Source organism: Phaenicophaeus curvirostris, chromosome 7 (genome assembly GCF_032191515.1).
Source record: "Phaenicophaeus curvirostris isolate KB17595 chromosome 7, BPBGC_Pcur_1.0, whole genome shotgun sequence".
NCBI classification, from domain to species: Eukaryota; Metazoa; Chordata; class Aves; order Cuculiformes; family Cuculidae; genus Phaenicophaeus; species Phaenicophaeus curvirostris.
The window spans coordinates 20,625,999-20,653,257 of NC_091398.1; the positions used below are offsets into that span (position 1 = coordinate 20,625,999).

General features: G+C 44.6%; 1 protein-coding gene across 2 annotated transcripts in view; it reads right to left on the reverse strand.

Annotated features, from left to right (window-relative positions):
- GAD1 (glutamate decarboxylase 1) overlaps positions 1-26,820 on the reverse strand; it is a 28,897-nt gene extending 2,077 nt beyond the window's left edge. Inside the window, exons 1-16 of one of the 2 annotated variants that reach the window (XM_069861128.1) lie at positions 26,692-26,820; positions 25,789-25,930; positions 24,166-24,228; positions 19,856-20,014; positions 19,018-19,260; positions 16,536-16,626; positions 12,456-12,568; positions 10,929-11,044; positions 10,746-10,825; positions 10,486-10,540; positions 9,320-9,436; positions 9,094-9,158; positions 5,112-5,190; positions 4,080-4,229; positions 1,647-1,754; positions 853-942 (exon numbers count right to left, since the gene is read on the reverse strand). In XM_069861128.1, coding sequence (XP_069717229.1) covers positions 853-942; positions 1,647-1,754; positions 4,080-4,229; positions 5,112-5,190; positions 9,094-9,158; positions 9,320-9,436; positions 10,486-10,540; positions 10,746-10,825; positions 10,929-11,044; positions 12,456-12,568; positions 16,536-16,626; positions 19,018-19,260; positions 19,856-20,014; positions 24,166-24,228; positions 25,789-25,858 — 1,599 coding nt within the window. In that variant the 5' untranslated portion in view covers positions 25,859-25,930; positions 26,692-26,820. Of the gene's footprint in view, positions 1-852; positions 943-1,646; positions 1,755-4,079; positions 4,230-5,111; positions 5,191-9,093; positions 9,159-9,319; positions 9,437-10,485; positions 10,541-10,745; positions 10,826-10,928; positions 11,045-12,455; positions 12,569-16,535; positions 16,627-19,017; positions 19,261-19,855; positions 20,403-24,165; positions 24,229-25,788; positions 25,931-26,691 lie in introns of those variants that run through there. The other variant, XM_069861127.1, reaches the window with a different exon arrangement.
- Between the last annotated feature and the right edge of the window lie 439 nt (positions 26,821-27,259).

Consider the following 27,259-nt stretch of genomic DNA (forward strand, 5'->3'; position numbering starts at 1 on the left):
GTCCTTCCCAGTCTTATCTATCTTCCTCATCTCTCTTTTGTTGGCAGTTTCTTTGTCTAACTGGGTTGATCAAGGAATTTCTGTTCTCCTTCTCCAATGCAACACAGACATAAAATGTTCTACAAAATCCCAGGTTTGCCCATTCTCCTTTCTTCTCAATTAAAAAAAAAATCACAATTAAATTTGACAACTATAAAATAATTCTTTGGTCTCCTGAATGTATTTCCTCTTCTGATTGTCTAAAATGCTACTAGAAAATTAACATATTTCTCTTCCCTCAAGTCCTAAGTAACATGATACTTTCCCTGGTGGTGCCTCTACAATGCCTTCACTTCCCTGCACTATTTCTTCAAATAAATTCATCCCAAAGTCTTCCAAAGGGTATTAATTTTCACTGAACTGCATTAATGCATGACTAACCAAGCACATTTAAAATAAAAATAAAGACCTGAGGACTTACAGATTTCCATATCCTTTACCTGTCCCAGCATTTTCAAATAATTACCCTTCCATTTCTCTTGCTGTTATGCTGTCCTTTTCAAACAACACTGTGACATCTTTGTGCCTTGCTACTTTTTAAAGATTCGTAACACATTTGGGGCCATAGAAGGTATACAAACCAAAGAACAACTGACTAAGTTCTGCATCTGGTTCTAAAGGGGAAATGTGACTTCAGCCTCAGTACAAATAGGAGACAAAGCTCAATAAATATCAAGGTCATAAGAAGCAAACGGAGAACTGATGTCTCAGAATTTGCAATGTGTCAACACACAGACATATTACCTTTGATAAACAGAATACTTTGGGTTGAAAGAGTAGACTATATTTTTACATTTAACATAAGGCACATACCCTGTGTAACTTTTCTCTTCGCTCATCACAGTCCGGCATGCCCCTGAGACTTGGTGGAATAAACCAAAAACATACATTTGTATGCTCTGGCTGCAAAAAGAACCAAACACATACATCAATAAACGAAACGATACAGATCAATCACAAACCAAAGACTAGACAGTAGCATATTTTAGCACAGGTATGGAAGACAAAACATAGTATTAAATTTCCTAGTTCTGCATGTTAAGATAAATGGATTACAGTTCTGCTGGTTGCTTCTGCTGTCTTAGATTCCTTATACATTGTTCCATTTACTATGTTTTAGGGTGCTAGTGAAGTGAAAGTGCTTTTCACCTTCATGCAGTTTTAGGAGGAACTGTTTTCCAGCATCACAGCAAGGGCAATACAATTTTCTTTTTCTTAGTAAATACAAAGTATATTTGTTACACTACCAACCAAGAGCTTATGCAATGGCACTAGCAACAGAACATACATCAAAAATAACATTTCCTCAGCTATATATGTGATACTGTGGGATTTAAGCATGAGTAGATTGTATTAAAGTAGTCTTCACGCCCTGAACTGAGAAGTCCTGTGCAGAAGAGGAGGAGATAAATCTGACATTTGTTGTAAAAGAACACATGCATTTGGCCAAAAAAAAAATTGCCTAGATGCCAATAGTCACATAGGTCCCAGAAAATAAGAGCACTTTTGCATAGCTGACTCGAAGAATTATAAGAAGCGTATAGACTGTTTTGGAAATTCCATACAGATTTGTCTCCTACATGCAGGTTAAATGAAAGAAAACTTACCTCTCCTTCAAAAACCATCTCAAATTCTTCTCTATTTTTTATTTTAGTGTAGAGATATTCTGCCAGCTCCAGGCATTTGTTGATCTGATTTTCAAATCCTACTGTACCCTGTTTAAAAAGAAAATAAGTATTAATTATATGTAATTTTTCCTTTCTGAATACATTCATCTTTTCAGATAGGCTTCACTCTTAAATGTTTTCCATCGGACAACATTTAGTAGTATTATTTCTTGTAACTTAAAATTAAAGTGAATCAGCACTACAGAGGTGGCTAAATGTGGGTTAACCGTAATAATTTTTTGGCTTCGGTCTCGTTTTAAGATAATTTATTGTGATAGCAACAAGGGCTTTTGATGGATTATTTTTAGGGGTTTTTTTTTTTCAAATTCAAAAAATATTATGAATATTAATTCTTGACTTCTCAGCTCTTGCTGAAAGACTAGGAACATAGAATGGAAACTCGGTTGAAAGGGTAAGAGTTTGGAAGTAATTTATTTCATCTTGACAGTTTGCTAGAAACTTCCATTTAAAAAAGTCAGCAAACAAAAGCTTGATATATGTTTCCTAAAAGTCAGCTGTCCACCCACTTATCTTCTGTCCTATCTGATTTGTTTTGAAAGATCTTAATCTCAGGAAAAGGAGATGTATGTTGTCAATAAATAAAATCAGAAAAAAATGTTGTGGGGTTAGTTTTTTTTTAAAGAACACTTTTGTACATGAATGAAGAAGACAGACAGACAAGTATAGTCTTAAACTGCTGCATGTTTGGAGTAGGTTCTTTGTACTGAATAAACCGGCTGAAGGTAAAGTCACAAGAATGCTTCTGGATTTAGGCTGTATATTTCCACTATGAGGATGAGATTACGATCATTTGTGGTGGCTAATGCTGAAGGAAAAATCTACATAGCTGCTAATATTTTATTTTCTTAATATTTTTTTAAATATAATCGTGCAATATGCTAGAAAAAGATTCTGTGCAATATCTCAGAGAACTCAGGTCCAAGAAATCTTAGTCTGTCTCAAGACCCAAGAGAAATCCAAAGTAACCAATTTCTGTAGAAATTTAAATTCCAGATATACAAATCAACCTAGCAATGTAGTCTATACTATTTTTAAAAAAATCACATCCACAAATAACCAATTTCTGAATTTTAAAAATTATCCATGTCCGTTCTTGTTTCCACTGTATTGTTTTTCTTTATTGTGAAGTGTTCTTTAATGGATCAGCTTAGCAGGTGAATGTAACAGCAGAGGTGGAACCAGCATGGCAGTTTGGCTGAAATTTAGAGAAACATTCAGTCCATTCTTTAATGTCTGTAGTCAGTGCTTGGTAATTAGAACCATAAACAACACACTTCAAAGTTACTAGTCATAATCTGATTCTAATGTGTCATAAGCACTTTCAACATACTAGATTATGGTACCAAAATGACTTATTTTGGAGCAATAACCGAGTCTGAACCGAACTGTACTTAGCCTGGTAATCAAATACATCCTATTGCAAAAATAATTGTTACAAGTATTTTGTGTTGAAGTGTTGTTTTTTTTTCCTTTTCTAAAGAACTTTTTAAAATAAGCAATGACGACTCTACAATCTGTGTAAAAGTAATTTTATATCTAATGTTACTTTCTTCCCTTGGCCTTCAATATTGAGGAAATCTGCATGAAAACATCTTTAATCATCACAGATCATTTACTATTGCTGTCTAATGCTCTCCTAAAGTGAAAACTGTTTGATGAGTGTACATTTCACCATTAGATTTCATCACAGTTTTATAAAGAATAATGTATATTAGCTAGGGGACAGGTTACCCGACGGAATTCCCATTTGGTCAGCAGAAGAACAACAATAAGATGACTTGATAAAGAAATAAAAAAAAAAAATGTGTTTTCTTGACTAAATGGACCCTCATCTTTTGAACACGTGAGCTTGTATGTAAGCCCATGCTTAAATTCAGCCATCCAGGCAAACCATAATAGCACCAGGGGATCAACTGTTAAATCATCAGTTGAGCAAAGCTTCTTAAGAAAAAGGCTTTGTTTCTGAAGTTGCTTATAAAATCTATGCATTGAAACATGATGTTCAGAGGACACAATGTCCACTTTGCAGCTACTACAAGTAATCTGCCATGAAATACATATGGAAGTGTATAGAGTCACAACAAAAGACTATTTCTGCATTCTACCCCCACTGGTTTTACTGCAGGGCTCATCTAGTGACTCTACCTTTCTTCTGATTTCCAGCTGTATTTACTGGTGGCTAAAATTGTTCTACAATTCAGATGGATCATTTCTGACTTAATACTCAGATAACTGTGTGTTTAGAAATGGCAATTACACAAACATTAATGTCAAAAAAAGAGTGTTCTATTACACGAGACCTATAAATTAAATAAATGCATCTTTGATTTCTGAGGAAGTTTTATAATTTACCTTTGCCTTCCACATCAACCAGAATTTAAAAATGTCCACGTGCCGACCACACTGGATTGCTTTGTCTCCAGTGTCATAGGATACATCATACTGTTTGTCTTGCTGGAACAGGTAGCCTGCACACATTTGATTGCAGCCTTGAAGTATACCCTGTGATGAAAAGCACATACTTCAATGACTTATACGGCATATGTGCATCTGAAACTGTATGCATCAGTAATGTATTTCAAATATATATAGAAGAATTGTTCTTTAATTCATCAAATTATAAAATAATGACCTTGTTTTGTAAACCTGAGCCACAAAAATAATTTCATATCCTAAGATGGCTCTCTTAGAAGTCCCTGAGTACTCATACAGTTTTACACACCCACACCTGAAAAAACATTCTCAGATTAATTCATATTCTTAGTTTTTTATGCTAACTTTGTCCACTTCACTTTATAAGGCTATGTTTTTAAGACTTAAATTTTTGATGTATTACACACTAGAATAAAGCTGTGGTCTTTCAATGCGGCAGGTGGCTACAGCAAAGGAAGAAACAAAAAAGTAATTGAAGGTTTCAACTTTATCTATTATCCAGCTTTATAACACTTAACATTAGTCACAAATATAAGTTCTGATTACCTAAACCAGACGTTTTTTGCTTACAAATATACGTGGTCCACAGATCAATAGAAACTAACAAATTGCTGATAAACATCTCTAAAAGAAACACAGAGGAGCAAATTCCTGTCTGTTACACAGAAGTCTTGTGTGTGTGACATTTCCAAAATGGTTTGCATCTTCCTTAGAGTTTATTAGTGGTTCTTTGAAGAAGCTCAAAGACACTGGTGTATATGATAAATACAAAAACACCTATCAAAGTTACCATATAGAGAATAAAAAAATTGCCAAAATCCGGCAATTATTAGCAACTATTCCTTCCAAAAGAAGTTTTGAAATTAAATGGATTTTGCACTACCCTCTTAAAAAGTAGGGTGTGATATTTACATCTTTTTAAACTGCTTAGTTATTAAATACAAGGCAGACCTTCTCCCGGACAAGAATGGCAGAACATTGTAACAACACTCCCATCATCTTGTGTGGATTCCAAGTGACTGAGTTGGCTCTGCAAAAAAATTACACATTCAGATATGTCTGGAAGACAGAAACTTAACCTGAAGCAGACACCTTTGTTTTCTACTTTCAGCTGGAAACATGGCGTTTTGAGTATGATGATTTCACTATGTCTTTTTCCCCAGGATTTTTCATGTGTTGACACTGCAGTGTCAGACTTCTGATTAGTTTGTATTATTACTAATACCAGCTAGTTAGTATCAGACTACATTGATTAGCTGATATAGTAACTTCATCCCCCAAAGACTCCACTTCTAGAAATAGCACTAATAAAACTAACAAAATCAGCGTGACATGTCATATCAATTCACGGTACTGACTTGGGGAAGGGGGTGTCAGAGAATTAAGGAAATAATATGAATTCTGGGAGAATACAGTTCTTTAATGAACAGCCACTGGAAAAGCAGAAAGCAAAGGAAAAGACACTCCTCAGGCTTATCTGCTTTTCCAGTTAAAGCTACAAGAGACCTTTTCTGTACTAGCTTGTCAAGCCCATGGATGATTAAAAGGCCATAAAACTTTATATCACAATCCTACGATTCTGTATGTAAAGCTTAAAATTTTTTATGCGAAGAACAGGTGAATGTACAAGATCACCTAATTTACTAGCCAAACAGATGAGATATTCTGTATTTTTAACATATTATCCCAGACAGTAATAAATGTGCCAATGTTTCACATCTATTGTCCTTTTCACTCTTAGTAATTAATTACCAAATATCCTCTTGCTTTACTGTGTGTTCCAGAGGAGGAAAATGTATATTCATATTTCACAGACCATGCAGGTGTTCTGAGAATGCGACTGAAAAAGTTCAAAGATATTTCCTCTTCTTCCACATCCTACTCTCAGAGGACAAAGATACAACCACAGTTCCTCTGTTTTGAGCAGCATAATGACTCCTTCACCCCAGCCTGAGGACCACTAATTTCATAATGATTCCAGATAAATTCCAGCCTCTGTCTGCGCTAGGTTGGACCGTAGCAGCCCCAGACAAAAAACCAGCACAGCCTGTGCTGTACCTGTGGAACTCACCAGCCCTCTAAAATACCCTGCTTAAGCAGTGCAAAGCAGCAGGTAAATAGCTCAGACTTGGGAGGCAATTATCTTTTAAAAAAAAGTCACCAATATTTCAGATGGAGTAGTAAAGAAACAGGAATTTATGTCACAGCTAATTTCCTTTTGAGAGCACTAAGTTTAGCACATAACGATGACAATTTCAAGCACTTTCAGAAGGAGCACTAGGTTTATTTTGACACGGAGGTGTCACAGCCAGCCAGCCAGTGCCAGCGCTCACACTCACGCGTCACCAGGCAGTCCAAGTGTGACCCGAGTGTCAGCAACAGACCCCAGCTGGGGCCCGTGACACGCAGTTGCACAGGACACATGGGCTCCCTCTCAGGTTTGAAAAAACATATAGCTGATGAGAAAAGAAATAGTGTCACGCTTCGTGTCCTGCTGCTTTCTCTATTTGCTTAAGTTTACAGCCTTAATTAGCATCTCTTGGTTGACCTCAGGTCAAAAGAGGAGAGCCAGGCTGCTGCCATCAAACCTGTGTAGCTTAAGGAAATTATTTTACAATGCTGACCTCCTATTAGACATATTATCATCATGTGACTGACTTGCAGATTGGACTGGGCAGAGGTTGGTACAATTCTGCTGCCTCAGATTCTCCCACACCACACACTGTGGTAGAAGGGGACGCATGGTTTTCCCACCAGTCTTTCTGTACATTCCTCTTTATCTTGTACTTATTCTTCACGTACTGTGTGAGATGCCCACCCCTAGGAAGCTTTATTTTCCCTAAGAAAAATCACTGCCCACTGTTCTCATTTTACACATGTACACAGTGCCCACTTCCAGTGCAGTTGGCTCAAGTAAGCAGTTTTGTGCTAATTTGAGAGTACATGGGTGGAGCTTGTTTCAAATCTGTTTTGCTTCCCTGGAGGCTGATATCTGCAGTGATGGGAAAGATCACGTGTTTCTGGTTCTTCATTGTTTTTCTGATTTTTATTCAGACAGGCAGCCTTTTACAACAGAGCGTTTTCAGAGGAAATCTAGAAAAAACGCACCCACGGGGTTATAAAGCCAGCATCTTCTACAGACTACAGCCTTGTCTTTGTTGGATATGGGAAGGTCTGTGCCAAAGACTACACATGGGACGCCCGAGTCTGAATTGGAAGGGGTGGGGGCATGGTCGTGCTCTCACTCGGCTATCACTTCCAACATAAATGCTTCACCTTTTTAAATTTGATTCAGTTGATTGTTCAGTAAAGGCTGTCTTTTCATTTCAGTGGGTATCTTGGTAATGTGGGTTATGTGCCTGGGTGTAGGCACGTACTCTTTTCTGCTGACTGCACTCTAGCCTCTACAAGAGCTTTCTGCTTGCTTCGTATAATCTCTCCATGGCATGAACTCATAAGCCCCTTTACCCTGAGGCATGCTGAGTATCTGTGACTATTTCTGGCCTCCCTGTAAGTTCCCTCTGTCTGGCACTGTAGAACCATACCAGCTCTTTGTTACAATAGTCATAGAATCATAGAATGACCAGGTTGGAAGAGACCCACCGGATCATTTAGTCCAACCATTCCTATCAAACACTAAACCATGCCCCTTAGCACCTCGTCCACCCGTGCCTTAAACACCTCCAGGGAAGGTGACTCAAACCCCTCCCTGGGCAGCCTGTTCCAGTGCCCAATGACCCTTTCCGTGAAAAATTTTTTCCTAATGTCCAGCCTAAACCTCCCCTGGTGGAGCTTGAGGCCATTCCCTCTTGTCCTGTCCCCTGTCACTTGGGAGAAGAGGCCAGCTCCCTCCTCTCTACAACCTCCTTTCAGGTAGTTATAGAGAACAATGAGGTCTCCCCTCAGCCTCCTCTTCTCCAGGCTAAACAACCCCAGCTCTCTCAGCCGTTCCTCATAAGGCCTGTTCTCCAGCCCCTTCACCAGCTTCGTTGCTTTTCTCTGGACTCACTCCAGAGCCTCCACAACCTTCTTGTGGTGAGGGGCCCAGAACTGAACACAGTACTCGAGGAGCGGTCTCACCAGTGCCGAGTACAGGGGGAGAATAACCTCCCTGGACCTGCTGGTCACGCTGTTTCTGTTACAAGCCAAGATGCCATTGGCCTTCTTGGCCACCTGGGCACACTGCTGGCTTGTTCAGTTGCTGTCAACCAACACCCCCAGGACTTTCTCCTTCCAGTGTTACAGATACTCAAATTTGCCCTACAAAATGCTGTTAATTCAATATCTACCATGTGTTCCTCTCTTTGTTGTATACAAAGATACACACAGAGAGAGACACGAAAGTATGTAAGTAATACAAAAGCAAGCATGTATATATATAAAATTTCATTTACGTGAATACTCATTTTCAGGCAGAACATATGCTCATTATTTTCTGGAAATATATGTGAATACATTTCAGGAGAGAATTTCTACAAATTTCCACCATGTCACGGCTTCCCATCACAGACATTCATGCTCGAACGCCTTCGCTGGATTCATTTCACTCTGCTATTCTCAATCCTACGTTTCAGAGATTGTCTAGCTCACACAGTTCATTTTTTCCTCAAATCCTCCTTTACCCATTCCCAGACTTATGATCCCTTCAAAGCTATGCATAGAACAATCTCCCTTCCTTTTTGCCAAGCAATATCCTTGTCCACCTTCAAATCTGCTGAAAACTTACCTTTCACTCAGCTGTATGCCACTGTGTTCTTCTGTAGTATTGTTTTAGTCTTCCTAGGGTAAACCTTTCCTGTCTAGCTTGCTTTTGTTTAATTTAGTGTTTAAACTCCTTAACGCAGAAAATTTGTCTTTTCATGAGTTTGAGAAGTGTCATGTACCTTATGAAAGCACTTGAATAACAATATTACAAATAAGAACTGCGTAGTACCTTTCTATTCCATTCAATTTATGACGATGCTTTCGGGACATGAGGAGTCCACCGCCCCAGGCAGCCTGAAAGAGACAGAAAGAAGAGGAAGACTTGTTGTTTTGGGAAAGCCTAACATATTTTAATTTACCCGGGATCTAGTAATAAATATTTTAATCCAAGACAAAACACATGTAAACAAGAACGCTCTTTTGCCTGAGTAATAGCACTTCCTTTAGTTACTTACATCTACATGGAGCCAGAGGTTGTATTTTTCGCATATATCTGCAATCTCCTGTATTGGATCAAAGGCTCCATATACTGTTGTGCCTGCAGTTGCATTTACAAAAAGAGGAACATATCCCTACAACAAAAATAAAAATATTAAATACAATATCTAACCTCTTTCAGAAAAAAAAATATGAAAATAATTTTTAAGATGTTGCTATGCCATTTTCCAGCCTAAAAATTTTTTTCCTTCCATATGAAAGGTATATATAAGCAGCAGTAGAGACTAATAAACTGTATACATGGTAGGAACAAACCGTGGTTTTATTGTACTGTAACTTCACAAAATTCACTAGTCATACTGTAAAGAATATTATTCTGCCTAATCTCTTTCAGTGAGGAGATTCAAATGTTCTGGTAAAAGACCAGGTAAAGTGGAGACTTTTACAACAGCCTAAAGGAAAACTAATTAAACATGATTTGTAAGTTGTGATTTGAAGGCTTAAAGTTGTTCCTTTAGTCTTTATCTACTAATAAGCAAAACAAAGCAGAACAAAGTAATCCAAAACAAAAGCAATAAACGTGGGACTGTTGGATCGAAATGAGACAATTTTGAATTAGATGAAACAAATGTGAATTGAAGTTTCATAAAGTGCCCAAATGTAATGAAGTTGAAAAATATAATAATTTTAAGTGTTCTAACTTAGGCAGTTTTATACAAAATTCATGGGTTTATCATTGCATTGATTCAAGATGTATCGATGAATGCCTGAAAAAAAACAATTTACTGGGTATATATACTATCCCTGCAGCCTTAAAATCTATGGGAATTTTTAAGATTAAACTTTAACAGAATTTTGATAGGTTTGGCTCAGCTTTATAGTTCAGATAAAAGTAGTTTTAGTCTCATGTTCTTGTACTGTGTTCCATATATTCCAGAATTATTTTTAAAATTCATAAAATACAGATATGGTTCAAGAGTTAAAAATATTTGGTTTTAAACAGTAAATGGAAAATTTAGCAAGATATATAAATAATCCGCTAAACAATAAACAAATGTATAATTATGCAGCTGAAGATATTATTATAGTATTTATAATGTTATAATGTTTTCCGTTAACGTTAACCCTCAGCCTTAAAGGGAAGAGGTAATTTTACTAAGCACTGATTTTTATAAACACAAACCTTTTGTTTTGCTTCCAAAATTTTTGCCTCCAAATCAGCTGGTATTATTTTGCCTCTGTAATTATTGTAGAAACAGAAAGACAAAGAAAATTAAAGTGTGTATACAGAAATACTAGCTACAATTGAAACTATTCAATAGATTTTCCCTCAACAGGCCATTAGCAACTTGACACACTGTACTGCACCAGCCCTTAAGCACAATACAACAAATTTAACAGATGAACACATTTAATATATCAAAAACTTAGCATCCATCTTACCTTTCATTGCATTTTATCAAAATCACATTGTCTGTTCCAAATCCAAGTGCAGCTCCAGCTTTCTTTATTGAGTAGTGACTCTACAGAAAAACATAGGTACATTTAATGGAGTGGTTGTTTAATGATGAAACATCTTCACAATATACATCAATAAATAAAGAATTAGCAGCATATTAAGCTCACATGTTCCGAGGTAAAAAGAACCAGTTTAGGGACTGCAGCCATGCCTTTGGTTTTGACTTCAGGGAAATACTTGTAACGTGCAGCCATTATGCTATACATGTTGGAGATAGCTCCTCCTGTGAATAAATAAATGAATGAATAATAAAATAAGGATAATGAGAAAAAATGCATATTAGGCCAAAGACATACAAGCCTCATTTGCATTATGCACAGAAAGTGGCAGTGAACTATGAAAAGAAAATAAATCTCTGGAATGCACGGTCATCTGTCTAAACAACATAGGGACAGACTCCCTAGAACGTCATACCAATAGATAGAATTTCCTATCCATCACTTCTTTCAATTGCTAACCCTTTGTAACACATTCCTGAAAAAGTTCAGCTTTCAAGCATTCATTGTGCTGCTTTTGCATTAGAACTTTTTGTCAGCAAGAATAACAGGAACTTATCAAACTCTCTGAAGCTGAAGAAATGCCGTGTGCTGGATGGATTTTTCCCACCTCATTGTAGATGTAGTAGTAGATGCCTAAAAGGCAGATGAAATACTTATTCTAAGCTTCCTTATAGTCAGTTAGGGGAAGAGGCACTTTGCAGGCTATGATTCAGCTGATCTATTTTGACACTTACTCTTCAAGACTGTGAATTGAGGGAAAGCACCTATTTCTCTTGGTTTACTGCCAAAAAGAGCGCAAGGCAGTTAACTCAGGATTTAGTTATTCAAATCTCATCTACAAAGTCTAGGATAACTAATATTTCTCCATGAAACAAAACATTGAGAAACATGCGTATCTATGATTTCTTTTAGCAGATGGGACTGGAGACCAGGCAAGTGTGCATTCCCGGATTTTATGCAGGCTGTTTCAAAAGGGGATGGAGTTGTCCTTCATCCTCTGAAACAGTACAGTGCCTCCTCCACCCCAAACCCAGAAAACTGGAGTTCTGCTGGATGCCCATGTTGTCCACATGCATGTTTAGGAATTACGTGTGGTTTACCAACGTTTTCTGCCACTGCGGACTGCCTTTGTACAACCTTCATGGGAACACACTCTGTCTTGGTCTTCAGAATCGTACTTGTGAATCCAGTCAGATTATGTCCCAGAGAATATGTCCCAGAAGGCAACAAGCAGTCACAGTCTTTTTCTGACTGTGAACCCAAATCCTCAATGACAATGAAAGAAGTCAGTATATGATTCCCAAGAACTGTTGGTCAACAGGAGTTGTGGTTGCTCAGAACCTCCATAAATGAAGCATAAAAAAAAGTGTGCCTAGCAATGTACTAGACCTTTCAGCCAAGTCTCAAATTGTTGGTCAGCCATGATCCGTAGCCATACTCAAAGAGAGTTTTCTTCCCCAACTTTTTTTGTGGGATGCTTGAACAAAATGTGTTCTTCAGGTGAAAAATTCCTACTTCTAAATACCTGATGCATTATTTTGTGTTGCAGATATTGTGGGCATTCAAACACAGCTTATGTTTGTTTTAGCTTTTGAAGTTTTAGTCAAACCACCAAAACAGATAGGAAAAACTTACCAGGTGAGAATATTCCATCACCATCTTTATTTGACCATCCAATAATCTCTCTCATCTTTCGAAGTGTTATCTGTTCCATGAGGACAAAAACAGGGGCAATTTCATAGGTAAACCTGCATGGATAATGCAAACAAAACCAAACAAAAAATATTAAATAGACATTCTTAAACCCCACAATAAATTCCCAGTCTGTGATCCTTTGTGAAAATGCTTAAGATTCCTAGAAGTTTTCCTATAAAGTGAAGTTCTAATATTGTAACCTTTACCCAAGCAAAAATCCTCAGGAAGACATAACTGGAAATTTTGGTCAATAATAAAATTGCAGTATTAGCTCTTCTACAAGTTCCTATATAATCAACATCAGACCTGGTGGTCATCACCATAGTGCTACTGACTACTGTATGATAAAACCTGTGTTACCTCAAGTACTAATTTCACACTTGCAGAATAACATAATGCCAAATCCTTATGAAAACAGGGAACTTCATTGAGCTAAATGCAACCATAATTAGAAGTATTGAGCTAGGGCTTCAAAGTCTAAATACAATTAATTATGTGGATTTATTCTGTTGATGATCTCCAAGGACAACTTATTTCTACAATACCACACAATCAATAACTGTCAAGAGTAATTATAAATGATGATTTTCTAATTACCAATTACAGAAAACAAGTCAGCAGTCAACTATTTTATTCTCTTAATGACAGCAAAAAACACTGCATAGTCTGGAATGCCCTGATGTCATAGGCAGATATGTAGATGGAAAGTGACAGCCATACAACCATTTCTAGTGATCAAGGTACATGGATAAATTGCTACTGCTGTAAACAAACTGCTTGCTGTGTATGCCAAAAAAACCAAAACAAAACAAAAAAGTCAAAACGAGGGAAAAAAAGGAAGCAGGAGGAAACTAAGCTCAACCTGTGGTTTCCAAGGGAGTCTACAAGAGCATGACATCCTGACTGATGTCTTCCACTTGAATAATTTTGCCAAAACGTATGTGTTGTCTCTCTAACACCAAAATGACATTTTGAGAATAGGTGCAACAAACTTTAAAGACACATGTGGCACAAAGAGACACATGTGGAATGTGTGTCTGAAAAACTTGTCATTTATTTACAGCTACACTGATTAGTTAAGATTTTTTTACAATCCTTATGTGTTCTCAGTCCAAGTAAGAAACATCACCACTGCTTTTAAAATATCCCTTTAAGACTAAGTAGCATTTGTAATACATTTAATTGTTGTAATTGATATTTTCAGAAGCCAAAATACTGCTTTTTTTTCTTTTATTATCATTAGAACTGTCAGAGACAGACTTGATCTGAAGTTTGGGTTCTGCTAATGTTTATGGAGTTGGTGTCTGCTAACAGCGCGTGTGGGTGTCTTGTTTTTAAGCTCTGCAAGTCTAGTATATATTCCAATCTTCATTTAGACAGAATGACCAACTAAATTCAACAGGAATTCAGCAGCTACAACCTTTACAGGTATTTCTATGAGTTAACTAGAACAGTTATGAGTCTTAGCTCTTTACTAACAGAATAAATGACAAGTTGCTTTGGTAGTGGCCAGTCCTGGCTGAATTCTGCTCTCATCTTAAAGCCAGGTTACTTTATCAGGCCGAATAATTCTAACTACTGATTCTCCTGTTTGCCAGTATGTAAAAAGCATTCTGAGAATAAACATTAAGCATTCCAAGTTTTTTATTTTTGTTACATTTCCATAAGCATAAATGCATAATACTGCAAATACCAATAATTCTTTTGTCTCAGATAACTCTGGGCGTAAAGAGAATTTCCAGATAGGATTGATTTCAGATGGCTGCTGCATGGTAAATGAATGCCCCGTACTACAGATCCCTAGAGCTGTCTGAGTAACAGCAACTTCTGAAATTTCCACCCTGAAGGTCTCATGATCAGTGATTAAGCTAGGAATAGCGCATTGATACGTTACTTACAAGTCAATGTGGAAAGCTTATCATGTTTAATTTATCACCTTCACAGTGACATTTCAGTAATATTTCCTAATGACAATTTAAAATTTTAAAAGAGTACAAATGTTTTGATTACTCAAAACTCATTTGTGAAAGAAAACACGTTTGGTTAATTGTTCATAAATATTTTAAGTATTGTTTACAGGTAGAAAAGAAAAAATGGCAAATGGAAAACCATTCCTTGTTACTGTTGCTTGTGAGTTACATGTTTGCGTAGCTGAAATAGATTAGAATAGTTTCTGGGTAAAGGTCAGAACCTGCTCTTCTGTGCTGAACACTGCTGAAAACAAACAGTATGTTCTGCAGAGCTCCCATGGATGATTTGACAATTTTTAATAACCTCTGTCAGTTCTTTGAATCATATTTTACAAGCATCTTGCTTTAACCTTACTTGCAACTGCTGTGTTATTTCAAAGCATATCATGTTAACCTTGGTTTGTTGAAATAAGAGAACATTTTGTAAATAGATACCCAATTTTCATGCTTATAGAGAAGTATTTTTGAGATATGTTATTGTTTAAAGTATAAATGGATCAGAAACTAGCCTAGCTGTACAGAATCAGGTAATTAGGCAACTTTTAAAAACAAAGGCAAAAGCAACCTCATTTTATAAAAGTCATTCTTTCAGAACTAAATAAGTGCTATGTTCATAATAATGATGGCAATATTTTGTAACACTGTTGCAATCTGACAGAGAGATGAATTCTATTATGTCCTATCAGATTTGTGTAATTTCACTGGTTACAAAAGGATAACTAAGCTAGGATAACTAAGTTAGTCAAAGGAAAAGAGGTAAAAAGTGAAACTCTGAAGTATATTTTTGTCACAGAAAAATAATATTTAAGTAAAGTTTTCTTTTAGAAATGTAATCACAGTTCACTTTTAATTGTGATGTGGAGAGAAAAAAGGACTCTTTAAGGCACTTTGCACTACTTGTGTTACAACTGAAATATAGGTTGCTGGGTTTTCTTCCCAATCAATTTAAATCTGAATGTCTTATACCAGTTTTTAGCAAACACAGAACTAATTGAGAAGACAATTATTACAAAGAGCAAGCTGGTTTGGGCTGGAGCATATTACGTATCTTTATTACTAAGGTCAAAAAAAACAGGCACAGCTCATAATCTACATAGAGCTGCTCATAATCAGCTGTACTTAATGAACCATTTACTCGTGGATAGGCCACTGAAAACACGGTTCATTTTCCAATCTGCAGATATATTTCCTGTGTTCTGCCAATTAGCAACACACTAGCCAAAACAGAGGTAGCTTTAAAACACTAAACACAGGACTAAGACAGAAGGCAACCTATTACATGCCAAGCATTTGGACTCCCATCACATTTTTAAGTGTGTGTATATCAATATATAAGTAAAAACCATGGGGCAAGGGGGTTTCTGTTGTATTTTTTCCGTTGACTACGCTCTTCATTGCAGAAATTCAACATAATGCTTTACATTTACGTATAGCTTTCATTAACTTTAAGGACAAGAAAAATTAGGACAAGTTTCTTCATTAGCATGTTCTAGATGTAAAATTTTCCTTTCTATATACTTCCATTTATTTATTTACACGCTACTTTAATAAATGTTAGACCAAGTAATTCCTTCAATATCATCAAACTACTTTTCAACATTACATTTTTAAGCCACCCAGAAGCCATCTCTTTACCAGCACATGAACAGGAGAAGATGTTGCCCCAACCCTGGTACCTCTGAAGACAAGAGGAGAAAATACAATGAAGTTTTACATATCTGTATTCTGGTGTTAATAGCTGCAGAATTACTCAGTCTAGAGAAAAAGCATAAAAAAATAGGGAAAGGAAAAAGAAGACTAGCCTAAGAGAAGAAAAAATAATTTCAAGTTGCTATATTAGAATCAGCATGTTCTACTCACCATGTGCTCTGGGATATTTGCATTTATATTGATTAGAAATGTAAAATAGTAAAACTATTCTCACTGTATTACTGCCATACTAAGAAAAATATGAGGCGCTTTTATTGAAGATGCAGCAATTGCCACTTTAAGAAGAAAATTATCCCCTGCGAGCACCTGCCACAGAGGCTGAGGGCAGGACGCTGCTTACATGTTTGTATTCGCAGTTGATGTCAGCCACTCCCCAGCCAAGCCGATGATGTCCAGTCCTGTGGAGAGCTGGTTGAAAAAGCGAGGATGACCTGGAAAGAGAATTGAGAGCAACTCAGAGCATCTCCGCCACCACCTCTCAGGTTTCAATTTTAACACACACCCCCCCGCCCCCCCCTTTTTTTGCACCGTGACACACTCGACTCACGTTTTCAAAGCAAGTCGTGCCTATGGGGAGGCGGTTAAGCAACGCTCGTGGTTGTCTTATCGCAATCTGGAAAACACGCCTTGGAGAGAGCTCCTGGATGCAACTATTAGCGTTTAAATTTAAAAAAAAAAAAAAAAAAAGACCCTCAGAGCCTGTAAAACACCCCCGGAGCCTCTCCAGGGGCTCCCCCCGACCTCTGCAGTGCTGGGAGCTCGGCGGGGTGGGGTGGGGGGAGCTGGTAGGAACAACCTGCAGGTGCCGAGTCTATTTGCATTTGAATGAAGAAAGCGAGGGAGGCTCAGCCGCTCGCTGCGAGGCTGCGGGGGCAGCATCCCCCTGCGGAGGGACCCCAGGGCCATGGGCTTTCCCCACACACGGTGCAAAAAAGCCAGGATTCTCTTCATAAACAAAGGCTGTGTTATCAAACCGAAGTCAACTATATTCCTGTATTCCAGCCAAAAGCTACTGTAACATGTTTTGTAAGCCATGAGCCCGGCTGTCGAGGGTCCGCTTTTCCAGCGTGAAGAGACGGAAATTCCTAACAAACGATGACACGCTTGGGGAGGGTGGGAAGGTGTCACGATTTAGCTCTTCCCTCCGCCGTCTTGGGAAAGGACACGCGGACAAGACCCTGGGGACAGCCCAGCCCCAGGGGACCCTGTCACGTCGCATCTGGCTCCGCGCCGGCAACATCGGCATCTTTTGACATGAAGAAATAAATGCGATTCCGCTCCGAGCGATGTCAGCGGGGACCTTTGGGAGCCTGCCGGGGCTGCCACGTCTCGGCACGTCCTGAAGAGGAGGCAGCCCCGGGGATGGGGTGGGGGGACGCGGAGGAAAAGAGCCAAGCGGCTCAGGGCTGGAGCTCAGAAACACCACCGCGGCTTAGCCATTTGCTTTTCAACGTGTCGCTTCTCTCTTTTGCCGAGACACAGCTCGGGAAGTTGTTTTAAGAGGCATTACGCTGGCCTCCCAAAGCTGTCATCGAGCCTGAGGGCTTCTGAGGCTGGTTCAGCCCCGCTGGCTCCAGAGGGAGCTTCGTCGGGGGAGAGGAGGGAGCCCTCGGGGACCGGCAAGTCAGGGGCGTCCTGGGTCGTCGGGCGGCTGGAGCAGCTCCTTCTTAGAGCTGCACCGGGTACCGCTTTGAGGAGAGCTCGAATCCGATCGGATACCTGCATCTCGGCTCCCGAAGCCCCAGGGGCGGTGGGAGTGAGAGAAAGAGCTTGCTTGACATCCCGGCACCATCAACACTGGAGCAGCGGTGCGAGCGCACACACCGCAGGGACTCGGGCTTCGCTGTTCAACAACCCACGGGGTTGGGAGCGAGGTGCGTTCCCCTTCGATGAAGCGCACAAAAAAAAAAAAAAAATCAAAGCATGCCCCTTACGCTTCTGAACAAATCAAACCACCGTGTCAACAGTAGAAGACGGGAAGGCAGCCGTCACGTTTCTCGTCAAGATTTTGTTCCTCGAGGGCACTGCGCTGGGTTTTCGCAGCTGCGAAGCTACAGAGGAGAAAGTAGCGTCCAGCGCCCCGTCCCTCGGGAGCCGCCGCTCGCTGCTGCCTCGCCGAGCCCTGAACCGCTGCAGAAAGACCGGGGAGGGGAGACACGGACCTCACTCCGTTATCGCTCCGGTTCCTGACCTGCTTGGCTACCTACAGCCGTCGGGACTTGTTGCCAGCCGAGATTTCTGATGGTGCAGATGTAAAACGCCTCGGGACAGACAGCCTGGGAGAGCTCTTTGCTCTAGAGCCCGGCTACAGCTCCCCCGGTAACATAGGTGATTGTAAACGGGTATTTCTATCTGATTCAGAAGGACCTGGGCGGGCGGGACTCCTGGGTAATGAGCTGAAATCCACAGGGTTCCTTTATTGACGATTCCTAGGATTTCAGTCTCTTTTTCATTAAATGTCTGGTGAACATAAAGAAGAAAAACTGCAAATTCAGTGCCATTTATGCCCTCATTTACCTAATGATATTGCTCCCCGGAGATACAGACAGCTCGCATTTCATGAAGTGAAAGAGATTACGTCTTAAAAACTTGTTTCTGGGCACTGCGAAAAGCACCGAGACCTGCCCGCCGGGGACAGATGGACCATCAGCAACTTCAGCTGCTGAGCAGAGGCGTTTCCAGCGCCCGCAGACAGAGCTGAGCCTCACGGAGGCGAGGAGAGGGCATGAGTTTATCTCCGTGGGCTCAATCCCGCTCCCTTCACCGTGGGTCAGAGAAAAGCCCCAGGAGGTCACTCTCCAGAGCGGTGTGCGTGAACCTACCTGTCCTCACTCCGTATTTCAGCGTGTCCCGGCAGTCCACCAGGATCTGCTCCAGGGACTCGGGGTTGTCCGAGAGCTCCAGGTTGAAGCCCTCCATGCCCTCCAGGAGCTGGTGCGGGTGGTGGAAGTCCAGCACTTTGGTGGATCTGTCGAACGTCTTCTTCACGTAGTTGAGGAGGATGTCGACGACCTCCAGCAGAAACTGCATGGTCTGTTCCTCGCCATTCTTGGCGGGCAGCAGATCTGCGGGGCAAACCAGCTGTCAGTGCTGCGGGATGCGGAGATGAACCGGCCTCGGCAGCTTTCCCAGGATCTGGAAGCCACAGCTCCCCTGCCAGCCCGCTCCCTCCCCGGAGAGGGAAGCCCCTCGCCGCCTCCGGACCCCCAGCCCCTCTCGCCCGGTCGCCCACGGGAACACCGGGGGCATCTCCGGGAGCCGAGAGCTCCCCGACCCTTCCAAGGGACCCCGTGCCCTTCCCATGCCTCCTCGTCGGTGGCCCCGTGCCAGCAACCACATACGATTTCGTTGCTACTTTGCTGAGGAGGAAATAAAATCTAAAATCTCTCTCCTCCAGGGGCTGGCTCCGGAGTGACTCCGGAGGAACCGCTGGAGCCCAGCTGCACAGGATCAACCCAAAGCCCGCAATATTGCATTTCTGGGAACTTGGCCACATCGCCAGTGAGACTCTCAGCAAACACACACACAGAGCAAGGCTTCTTTCAAAAACAACTGAGAAAAGCAGGGTCTGAGCGCGGCTGCACCTGCACGGGAGGCGAGGGCAGACGGGTAAGGAACGTGCCCGAACTGGAGCAAGCAGCAGCTGTGAAGAGCGTTTACCTCTGGCATACAAATTGGAGAAATCTGTCTCGGTGCGCCGGAACCTGGATTCCTTCTCGCTGTTCTCGCACGCCAGAAGGGTCTTGGAGGACTGTCTTTCCTTCAGGGAGCTGACGATCCGGCCTTTGTCCTCCAGGCTGTTGGTCCTTTGCAGGAACCCTACATCGTTATTGCAAGGTGCACAGGTCAGAGTTTTCTCGCTTCCCAACATGTTTAGAAATAGGTAAAGCGGCTCTCTAGACAACAGTTCAAAGCGATGTTGGCTCTGGATCTGACTAATGAGGCCAGGAATAAGAGTATTTATGGGGATTATTTGCCTCCAGGAGAGAGAGCTCAAAATGCCATCAACTGCAAAAACCCAGCCATGCAAAAAACAAATTCTCGTCATTTAGTGCAGTGGTAAATTCTTATTAAGTCGATCAGACAGATTCCACTTCAGTAATCAGCCACTGGAAGAGAGTTCAGGATGAGTCAATGCTATTTCAGCCTGCAGGCGAAGTTTATGGACCTAGCAGACAGGGGCAATGATGTATGATTAAAATCGGGGCCACTTTCAGCTCTCCTCGTGGTGCTCTCACGCACGAAAGACACGAGAGCAAGCAGACATCCTGGAGCAGCCGTCCTGAGCGCACCAGACCTTCTAAGGACACCGGCGGCACCCATCAACCCACCCTCCCGCTATCGGCACCTACCAGCACGTGGCCAGGAGACGAGGACTTTCCACCTGAAAAGATGCTCCGGTCCTAAAGCTAATTACCTCGGACTGTCGAGCTCGTGCCCTGCTCCCACCAGAGACGCCACCCCGGCGCCCAGGACCTGATCCTAGCTGCCCTCGTTACCCGAGAACGGCGACGAGGGATCCCTCGCCCCGACAATCACGCCCGGGGGCGCCACGCGGGGCCCGCGGCGAGTGCCAACCCCCGTCAACTTGAACCAGGCAGGGAGAACAGTTAATTTTCGGGATTTGATCCGCTACATCCATGCCCGCTAAACCACGCGTAGCGTTGGGCTTTTCGTTACTAACGAGGGCGAGGGACTCTGACCTCCCAGGCTGCAGCGAACGTGCCCGTATGAAAAATACCCCCGTAACGGTTCCAAGCGCAGCCTGTGGCAGCTGGGAGGAATTTGCAGGGAGGAAAACCAGCGCCGTGACTTCACTCACCCAAGTCCCCCGGCGCCCTCCGCTTTCTAGCCGTGCGGCTTCGCTCTCCGGAGCCCCGACGGGGCCGCATCTCCGTGCGGAGAGGAGGCAACGGCGGCAGGAACGGCTGCCGGCCCGGTACCGGTGCCTCTCACCCTGCCGCCGGCCCGACAGCCCCGTAAGCTACCGAAAACGTAGCCCCGGGCCGACAGCCCCTTCTGCATCAGTCGGGCTTCCAAATGAGTCTCCGAGAGGGTTGTTGGCAGCCGGGTTTGTCTGGCCCATCCTTTCAGTGAATACGTTTTGCCTTTTCATACTGATCTACCCATTACTTTCTTTCTGTGATGCTTTTAGTTATACAAGAGTATCCCCAACTATTTAAAGGAATTTCTCTTCTTGCATAAGTTGAGAGCAGCCGTCCAGGATCGACGAAGTTTGGGGTTTTTTTTTTTCTTTTCTTCTTTTTTAAAAAGTTTTGTTAGTACCGCCTCTAACGGCGCTGGCAGCGCTCCCTGCTGCCGCCCGCCTGCTCGGGGTGGAGCAGCTGATCCTGAACCAGGTCCCGTCTAGACTAAATTCCGGAGCAATAATCTTTCTGCAGGTCCTGTGGCTTCGTTCTGCTTTATTTTTGCTACGTCTTTCTTCCAGGCTCTCGGTAGCGACGCTCAGAGGGAAGAGTTACCTCGAGAGGAGAGCAACCGCGCTCTGCTGGGCGTGCGGGAGCGGCCCTCGGGGGCTCCGGTGGGAGACGAGGGGGCAGAGCTCCAGTCCTCGGGAAGGGCTGCGGGCGCCTCCGGGTCGGTTCGGCTCGTCCCGGGCTCCCAGGGGCCGGGGGAGCTCCTGGCCCGTCGTCATCTCCTGGAGGCGGCGAGGAACGGGCACCGTGCCGTTCAACGGCGGAATTCCAGGGGCCGGGAGAGGCCGGGAGAGCCGCGCGGGGCAGAGGCGGCTCCCGCCGCGGGGCTGCCGGACGCTCCCGTTCCCCCCGGAGGGTGGGAGGCGCTCCCCGCCGCCGCCCCGCGTCCCGGGGAGCCCCGAGGGCTCCTTCCACGCCCCGAAGGAAGCGCGGGGCTGCAGCGAACCTACCCCCCGCACCGCGAGCGGTGGGGGGCGTCGTTGTAGTCGAGATCGTTGATCCTGCAAGTCGCAGCGCATCAAACAGCATCCGCGCCGCTTCCCTCCCGCAGGTGCTCCGCCGGCAGGTGCCATCATCCACGCCCTTTTTAAAGAGCCCGAGCTGTTAAAAGCCGAGGGAGACCAGGCCGGCGAGGGAGTCTCTCGGTCCCCAGCGCGACCACAACTCCGGAGCCGTTTCACAGCAGGGGTGGGACCCCCGCGGCATCCTCAGCTGGCGGGGACCGAGCGGCTGCAGGCGCACCTGAGCAATTCTGCTACGTCGAGTATTCCCACTGATGCCAAGCGAGCAGGATCGGTCCCAGCAGCGGTAACGATTGCCGAGGTGGCGGTGGAAGGTGCAGCGCCAAACTCCAGACACGGGGAGAAATCAGCCCTCCAGCTGCCCCCAGCTTGCCCGCGAGGAGGTGACAGCGGCAGGGCTCTTCAGGAGGCGATTTTCAACCAAAAAAGGAAAGGAGCTAATCCTTAAATCGGTCAATTGTTTCGGAGGAAGTGACATGCATCTTGGATAGGTAATTACTGAAAATGTCAAACACATGATATACAATACGCGTGGAAGAACCGGCTCGTTGTTCAAGACCTGCCTTTTCTTGGAGCTCAACCCTAATTTAAAGTTTGCATTCAAAGCGAATCGATTTCTGTTATACACACAGGAAGAACAGGTCCGAGACACCTGGTTTACTAAAGCTTTGTGACTGCACCATGTTTAGGGTCCAGAATGATGCCTTGTGAAAGGGAAGGACGAGAGGATATTGTCTGTGATAGTCAAACCTCAGCTTGTTCAGTATGTTTAATTAGGATTCTTGGCAAACTTAATACTTCGCTCTATATCTTTACCAAAGGTAACCTTCCCTCTGGCTCTGGGAAGGTGTTACCTTCGACTGGGAAGGCTCCTACGAGCAAAAACAGTGGTCGGGATTGAGTCAGAGCATTCCAAATCACCGTTACCATTCAGGATATATTTTTAATGTAAACCAGAAAAGACCCAGACAAGGGAAACCAAGCACTAAACTCGAGCCAAAACACGACAGCCCTGCTTGCTTTGAATTCCTTTCATAAAGCCTCGACTGCGCTCTCTTTTGCCTTTCTTGCATCCAAAATGGTGGGATATGTCATTTTCAGTGTATTTCATCTCATTGAGAGAAGCTGCCATGTCCCTCTGTAACCCCGGTAGTCTAGCAACACGGAGCAAGCCTAACGGTGCGTTACTTTATCAGTTCTGCTTGCAGGGCTAAATTAAAATGATGATGAAAAAGCCCATCTCTCCAGCCACCGAAGGGACTGGTAGGGGAACGGTCCATTAAACCCAGATCAGGAGCTATTTATAGAACTAAGCGACTACTCGTTAATGTCGCCTGCGGGTACCAATGAAACCTCTGATAGACACAAGGCTAAACAGTCGCACCCTGATTCCTTTCCAGCTCAGACTTCCACGTAACAAAACGTTTAGGGAACGAGCTCCGATTCGCGCAAGTAGGGCAGGAGGTTTAAATATAACTTTGCTTCGAAAAAAAGGTCCATTTCTCCCACGAAATCATTTCCCATCCTCCCAAAGAGAGGTAGCTGGCGGCAATAGGAAATAATTTCTATTCATAAGGGGCGCGGGCTAAGCTGAACGATTGACCTCATCAGAAAATGAAGATTTGACTCTTCGTCTCCGAAAGCGAAGGCGCTGCTGAGAAATCCGGAGAAGGGAGGACAGCTCGTTATCTGCAAATGAATCTCTTGCTATAACGTTGCGATCTGATTGTGCATTTGTTTCCCTTCCTGCCTTTCACGTGCCTGCGCTCTGACTGGCTGCCAGCGCTATCTCACCGGCGCAGCGAGCTGACGAATCGCTCTTTAATAAGGCTCTCGTTAATCTCTTTCCCCCAGGAGATCTGTATTTTCTAGTCAGATAAGGTTGAAAAAATTTCAGACGGCGAGAGGCGGCCAAGCCGCCCCCTCGGGGCTGCTTCCCCGCCGCCAGGGGCCACCTGCACCCCGATTTATCGCAGGGGGACAGCAGTTGGGGGGGTGCGGGAGGACTCACCGCAAATCTTCAGCCCGATCTTCCTGGTGCACCCGTGAGCCACCCCGCACCACGAGTCGTAAGCTGGAAGAGAAGAAGGCAGACGCAGAAGAGGAGGCTGCCCCCAGCCCCCGGAGCCCCCAACGTCTAAGAATTGAACTGGCGGGGCTCCAAGGGAAGCGGCAGCTTCGAATAAAGCGGCGTGAAATGGGGTCACGTAGGAGCTTGGGAATTAATTGGGTGAAAAATAGGATTTGACCGGGCTGCCGGCGGCAGCGCAGGAGCCCCCAGGCCGTGTCCCCTCGCCCGAGGGGCGAAGGGTCGGGCCCGACCCTTCGGGCCCGACCTCCTTCGGGCGAGGGGACACGGCCAGGGGCTTCTGCGCTGCCGCCCCGACGGGGAGGGGACGGGCTCCTGCCCAGCGCCCGTGATCCCGGGGCTGAGGTGGAGGGGGCACAGCCGAGCCTCTCCTGCCCCTCGCCAGGCTCCGAGGGGACAAGGCAGCGGGGGAGCTGTCACTTGGGAGAAGAGGCCGGCTCCCTCCTCTCCACAACCTCCTTTCAGGTAGTTGTAGGAAGCAATGATGTGACTCTTCAGCCGAACCCATCGCCCTCGCCGGGAACAAGACCCGGGGCTGCCGTTCGCCCCCTCCCCCCGTTCCTTCCAGTTGCAGAATAATGACAATAATGACCTCGATGCTCGTGCCTCGTCGCCCTTTCAGGGTAAAAGCTATTCCCCGCCTCGCTGTGCCTGACAACCTTTCATTTCTTATTGTTGCCCGCTCTTTGTCTCTAGTGCTTTATAGCATCGAGTCTCTTTCTTATTTATTTTCGGTAGGCGACGGTCTGAATTGCCTGGCAGGGCCATAAACTGATTCTCTATCCACCTGCAGCAGCCTCCGCTTCCCACTCACACCTCAATAACTCAAGGCGAATTCAGAGCAATTAGGAATACGAGGCTTTGAAAAGCTACAATTAGCATCCAAATTTCGCTTGATTACGGGCTTCAGCTCAGGCTGAAAGGAAGCTGCAGAATTAGCATTTATAAAATGTGAAGGGGAGGGGGGAACCCGCTTTAAGCCACTGGTGTAACTTCGCCCTTTAACAGATTCGTTTTCCACACCCCTCACAACATCCCGATTTTTTTGGCCATCCAGGCGTTCAGTTCATTGTCTAAATCCCCCCAGCGTGGCGGTGAGATAAAGGCAGCGCTGGCCGCTGAGGTGGGTTTTAGCTTCCAGCATCTCAGCCGCCACGAACAAACCTCTCCCACCACGACGATGGTTTCTTTGTGTGGAGCACTTTCCGCACCTTGCTTAACGGCGCGGAACGCGGCTTCATCATAGAATCATAGAATAACCAGGTTGGAAGAGACCCACCGGATCATCGAGTCCAACCATTCCTATCAAACACTAAACCATGCCCCTTAGCACCTCGTCCACCCGTGCCTTAAACACCTCCAGGGAAGGTGAATCAACCACCTCCCTGGGCAGCCTGTTCCAGTGCCCAATGACCCTTTCTGTGAAAATTTTTTTCCTAATGTTCAGCCTAAACCTCCCCTGGTTTCGTTTCCAAATTGCCCTTTCCAAGCCTAGGCGGCGAAAGCCTCCAAAATACTTGAAACGAAGAAAATATTAAAACCTACTTGTGGGTCGGAAATTCGTTGGGGCGGGGTCCGGAGCGTCGTTGGAGGACGAGGGAGCGGAGGAAGCCATCGCTTCAGAGCAGCCCCGGTCCCCGGAGCCCGGCTCCGATATTCCTCCGTGGGGTGGGCAGGAGGGAATTTGCTGGAAGGGAGAAAAGGCGGTTTTAGGCACGACGGGTTTAGCGGAGCGTGAAGTCCGCGGCGGTGACAGCGCCGAGCAGGGCGGTCACGGCGCTTCAGCAGAGCGGGACCGGCACCGGGACGTGCTCCAGCACCGCCCCGAGCTCTCCCGGGCCGGCGCGAGGGCAGGAGGCGGTGTGTCTGTCTGGAAGGTGCTGGACCAGCCCTCTCCCCTCGCCAGGCGTTCGGCTCCTTCCTGGCGGACACGGAGCTCCGGTAACCGGTGATGGAGAATTGCCGGGTCGCTGCCCCGCTCGGCTCTTTGTCCCCACGTCTACCTGCGATTTATTTCGTTCCCCTTGTAAACGAAATGAAGGTCGCGGGAACGAGCAAACGCTTTCTTTGTTAGCCGCTTTTTCAAGTCGGTGGCTAACCGATTCATTGGATTTACACCCGCGTGTAAACGCAACGGATCGATGAATTCAACGCAAAACAGGTTTTTATCTAATTTTTTCTTTTTTTTTTTCTAAAGAGAAAAAAGATAACAACCACAAAACAGAAGAGATCCTCAAGACAATGCCTGGAAGTGAAGTAACAGGTTAACACAATATCTAAGGCTCCGGCTGTCTCAAAATACCTGTTATCCCTTTCTAGGTACGACAGCGACCAAACCCTCAAACCCGACTTTAGGGAAAAGCAGACACCCCCCCGGCAAAAGCTCCAGGTCTCGAAAGAGGTTCCCAAAGGGTCGAAAAACCAGGATGCTGTTTAGAGGAGACTTACCGAGGGGGCGAGCGGGCGGCTCTTACCGCCGGAGTCCAGGCGGGGCGACTCCAGCCGGGGAGCGACCTGCCGCTTATAAACTCCGCCAGGAACGACGTCGGAATACCAATCGCGCAGGAATTTAATGCGAGATGACCTTTTTTTTTTTTTTTTCCCCCTCGAGAAGTGCTCGGATTTGCTTTTTTAACAGCGTGAATCGCCCGTTGATCCGCTTCGACGCAGGCGTGAGTCACAGGGCTGCCGCTCCCCCGCCTCCGCTCCGCTCCCCGGGCCCGGGGCGGGGGGCTCGGGGCTGTCCCCCCTCCCCGCGCTCCCCGCCGGCCGCGCTCCCGGGCGGCGGAGCCCCAATCCCGCTCCGCTCGCCGTGCGGGACGCGAGTGAGCCCGGCGGGGTCCGCGCTCAGTGGAGCGCGGCGAATCCGCCCCCCTGGCCGCGCCGGGGGTCGCTGTGCCCTCCGCCCCGCTCTCCGCCAGAGGGTGGCAGAGCCACGGGCACCGCCGCTCTTTTTGTCTCCCCGGCCACACGGGAACACCTGCATCTCTGGGACTTGCCCTCGGTATTGCTGTTA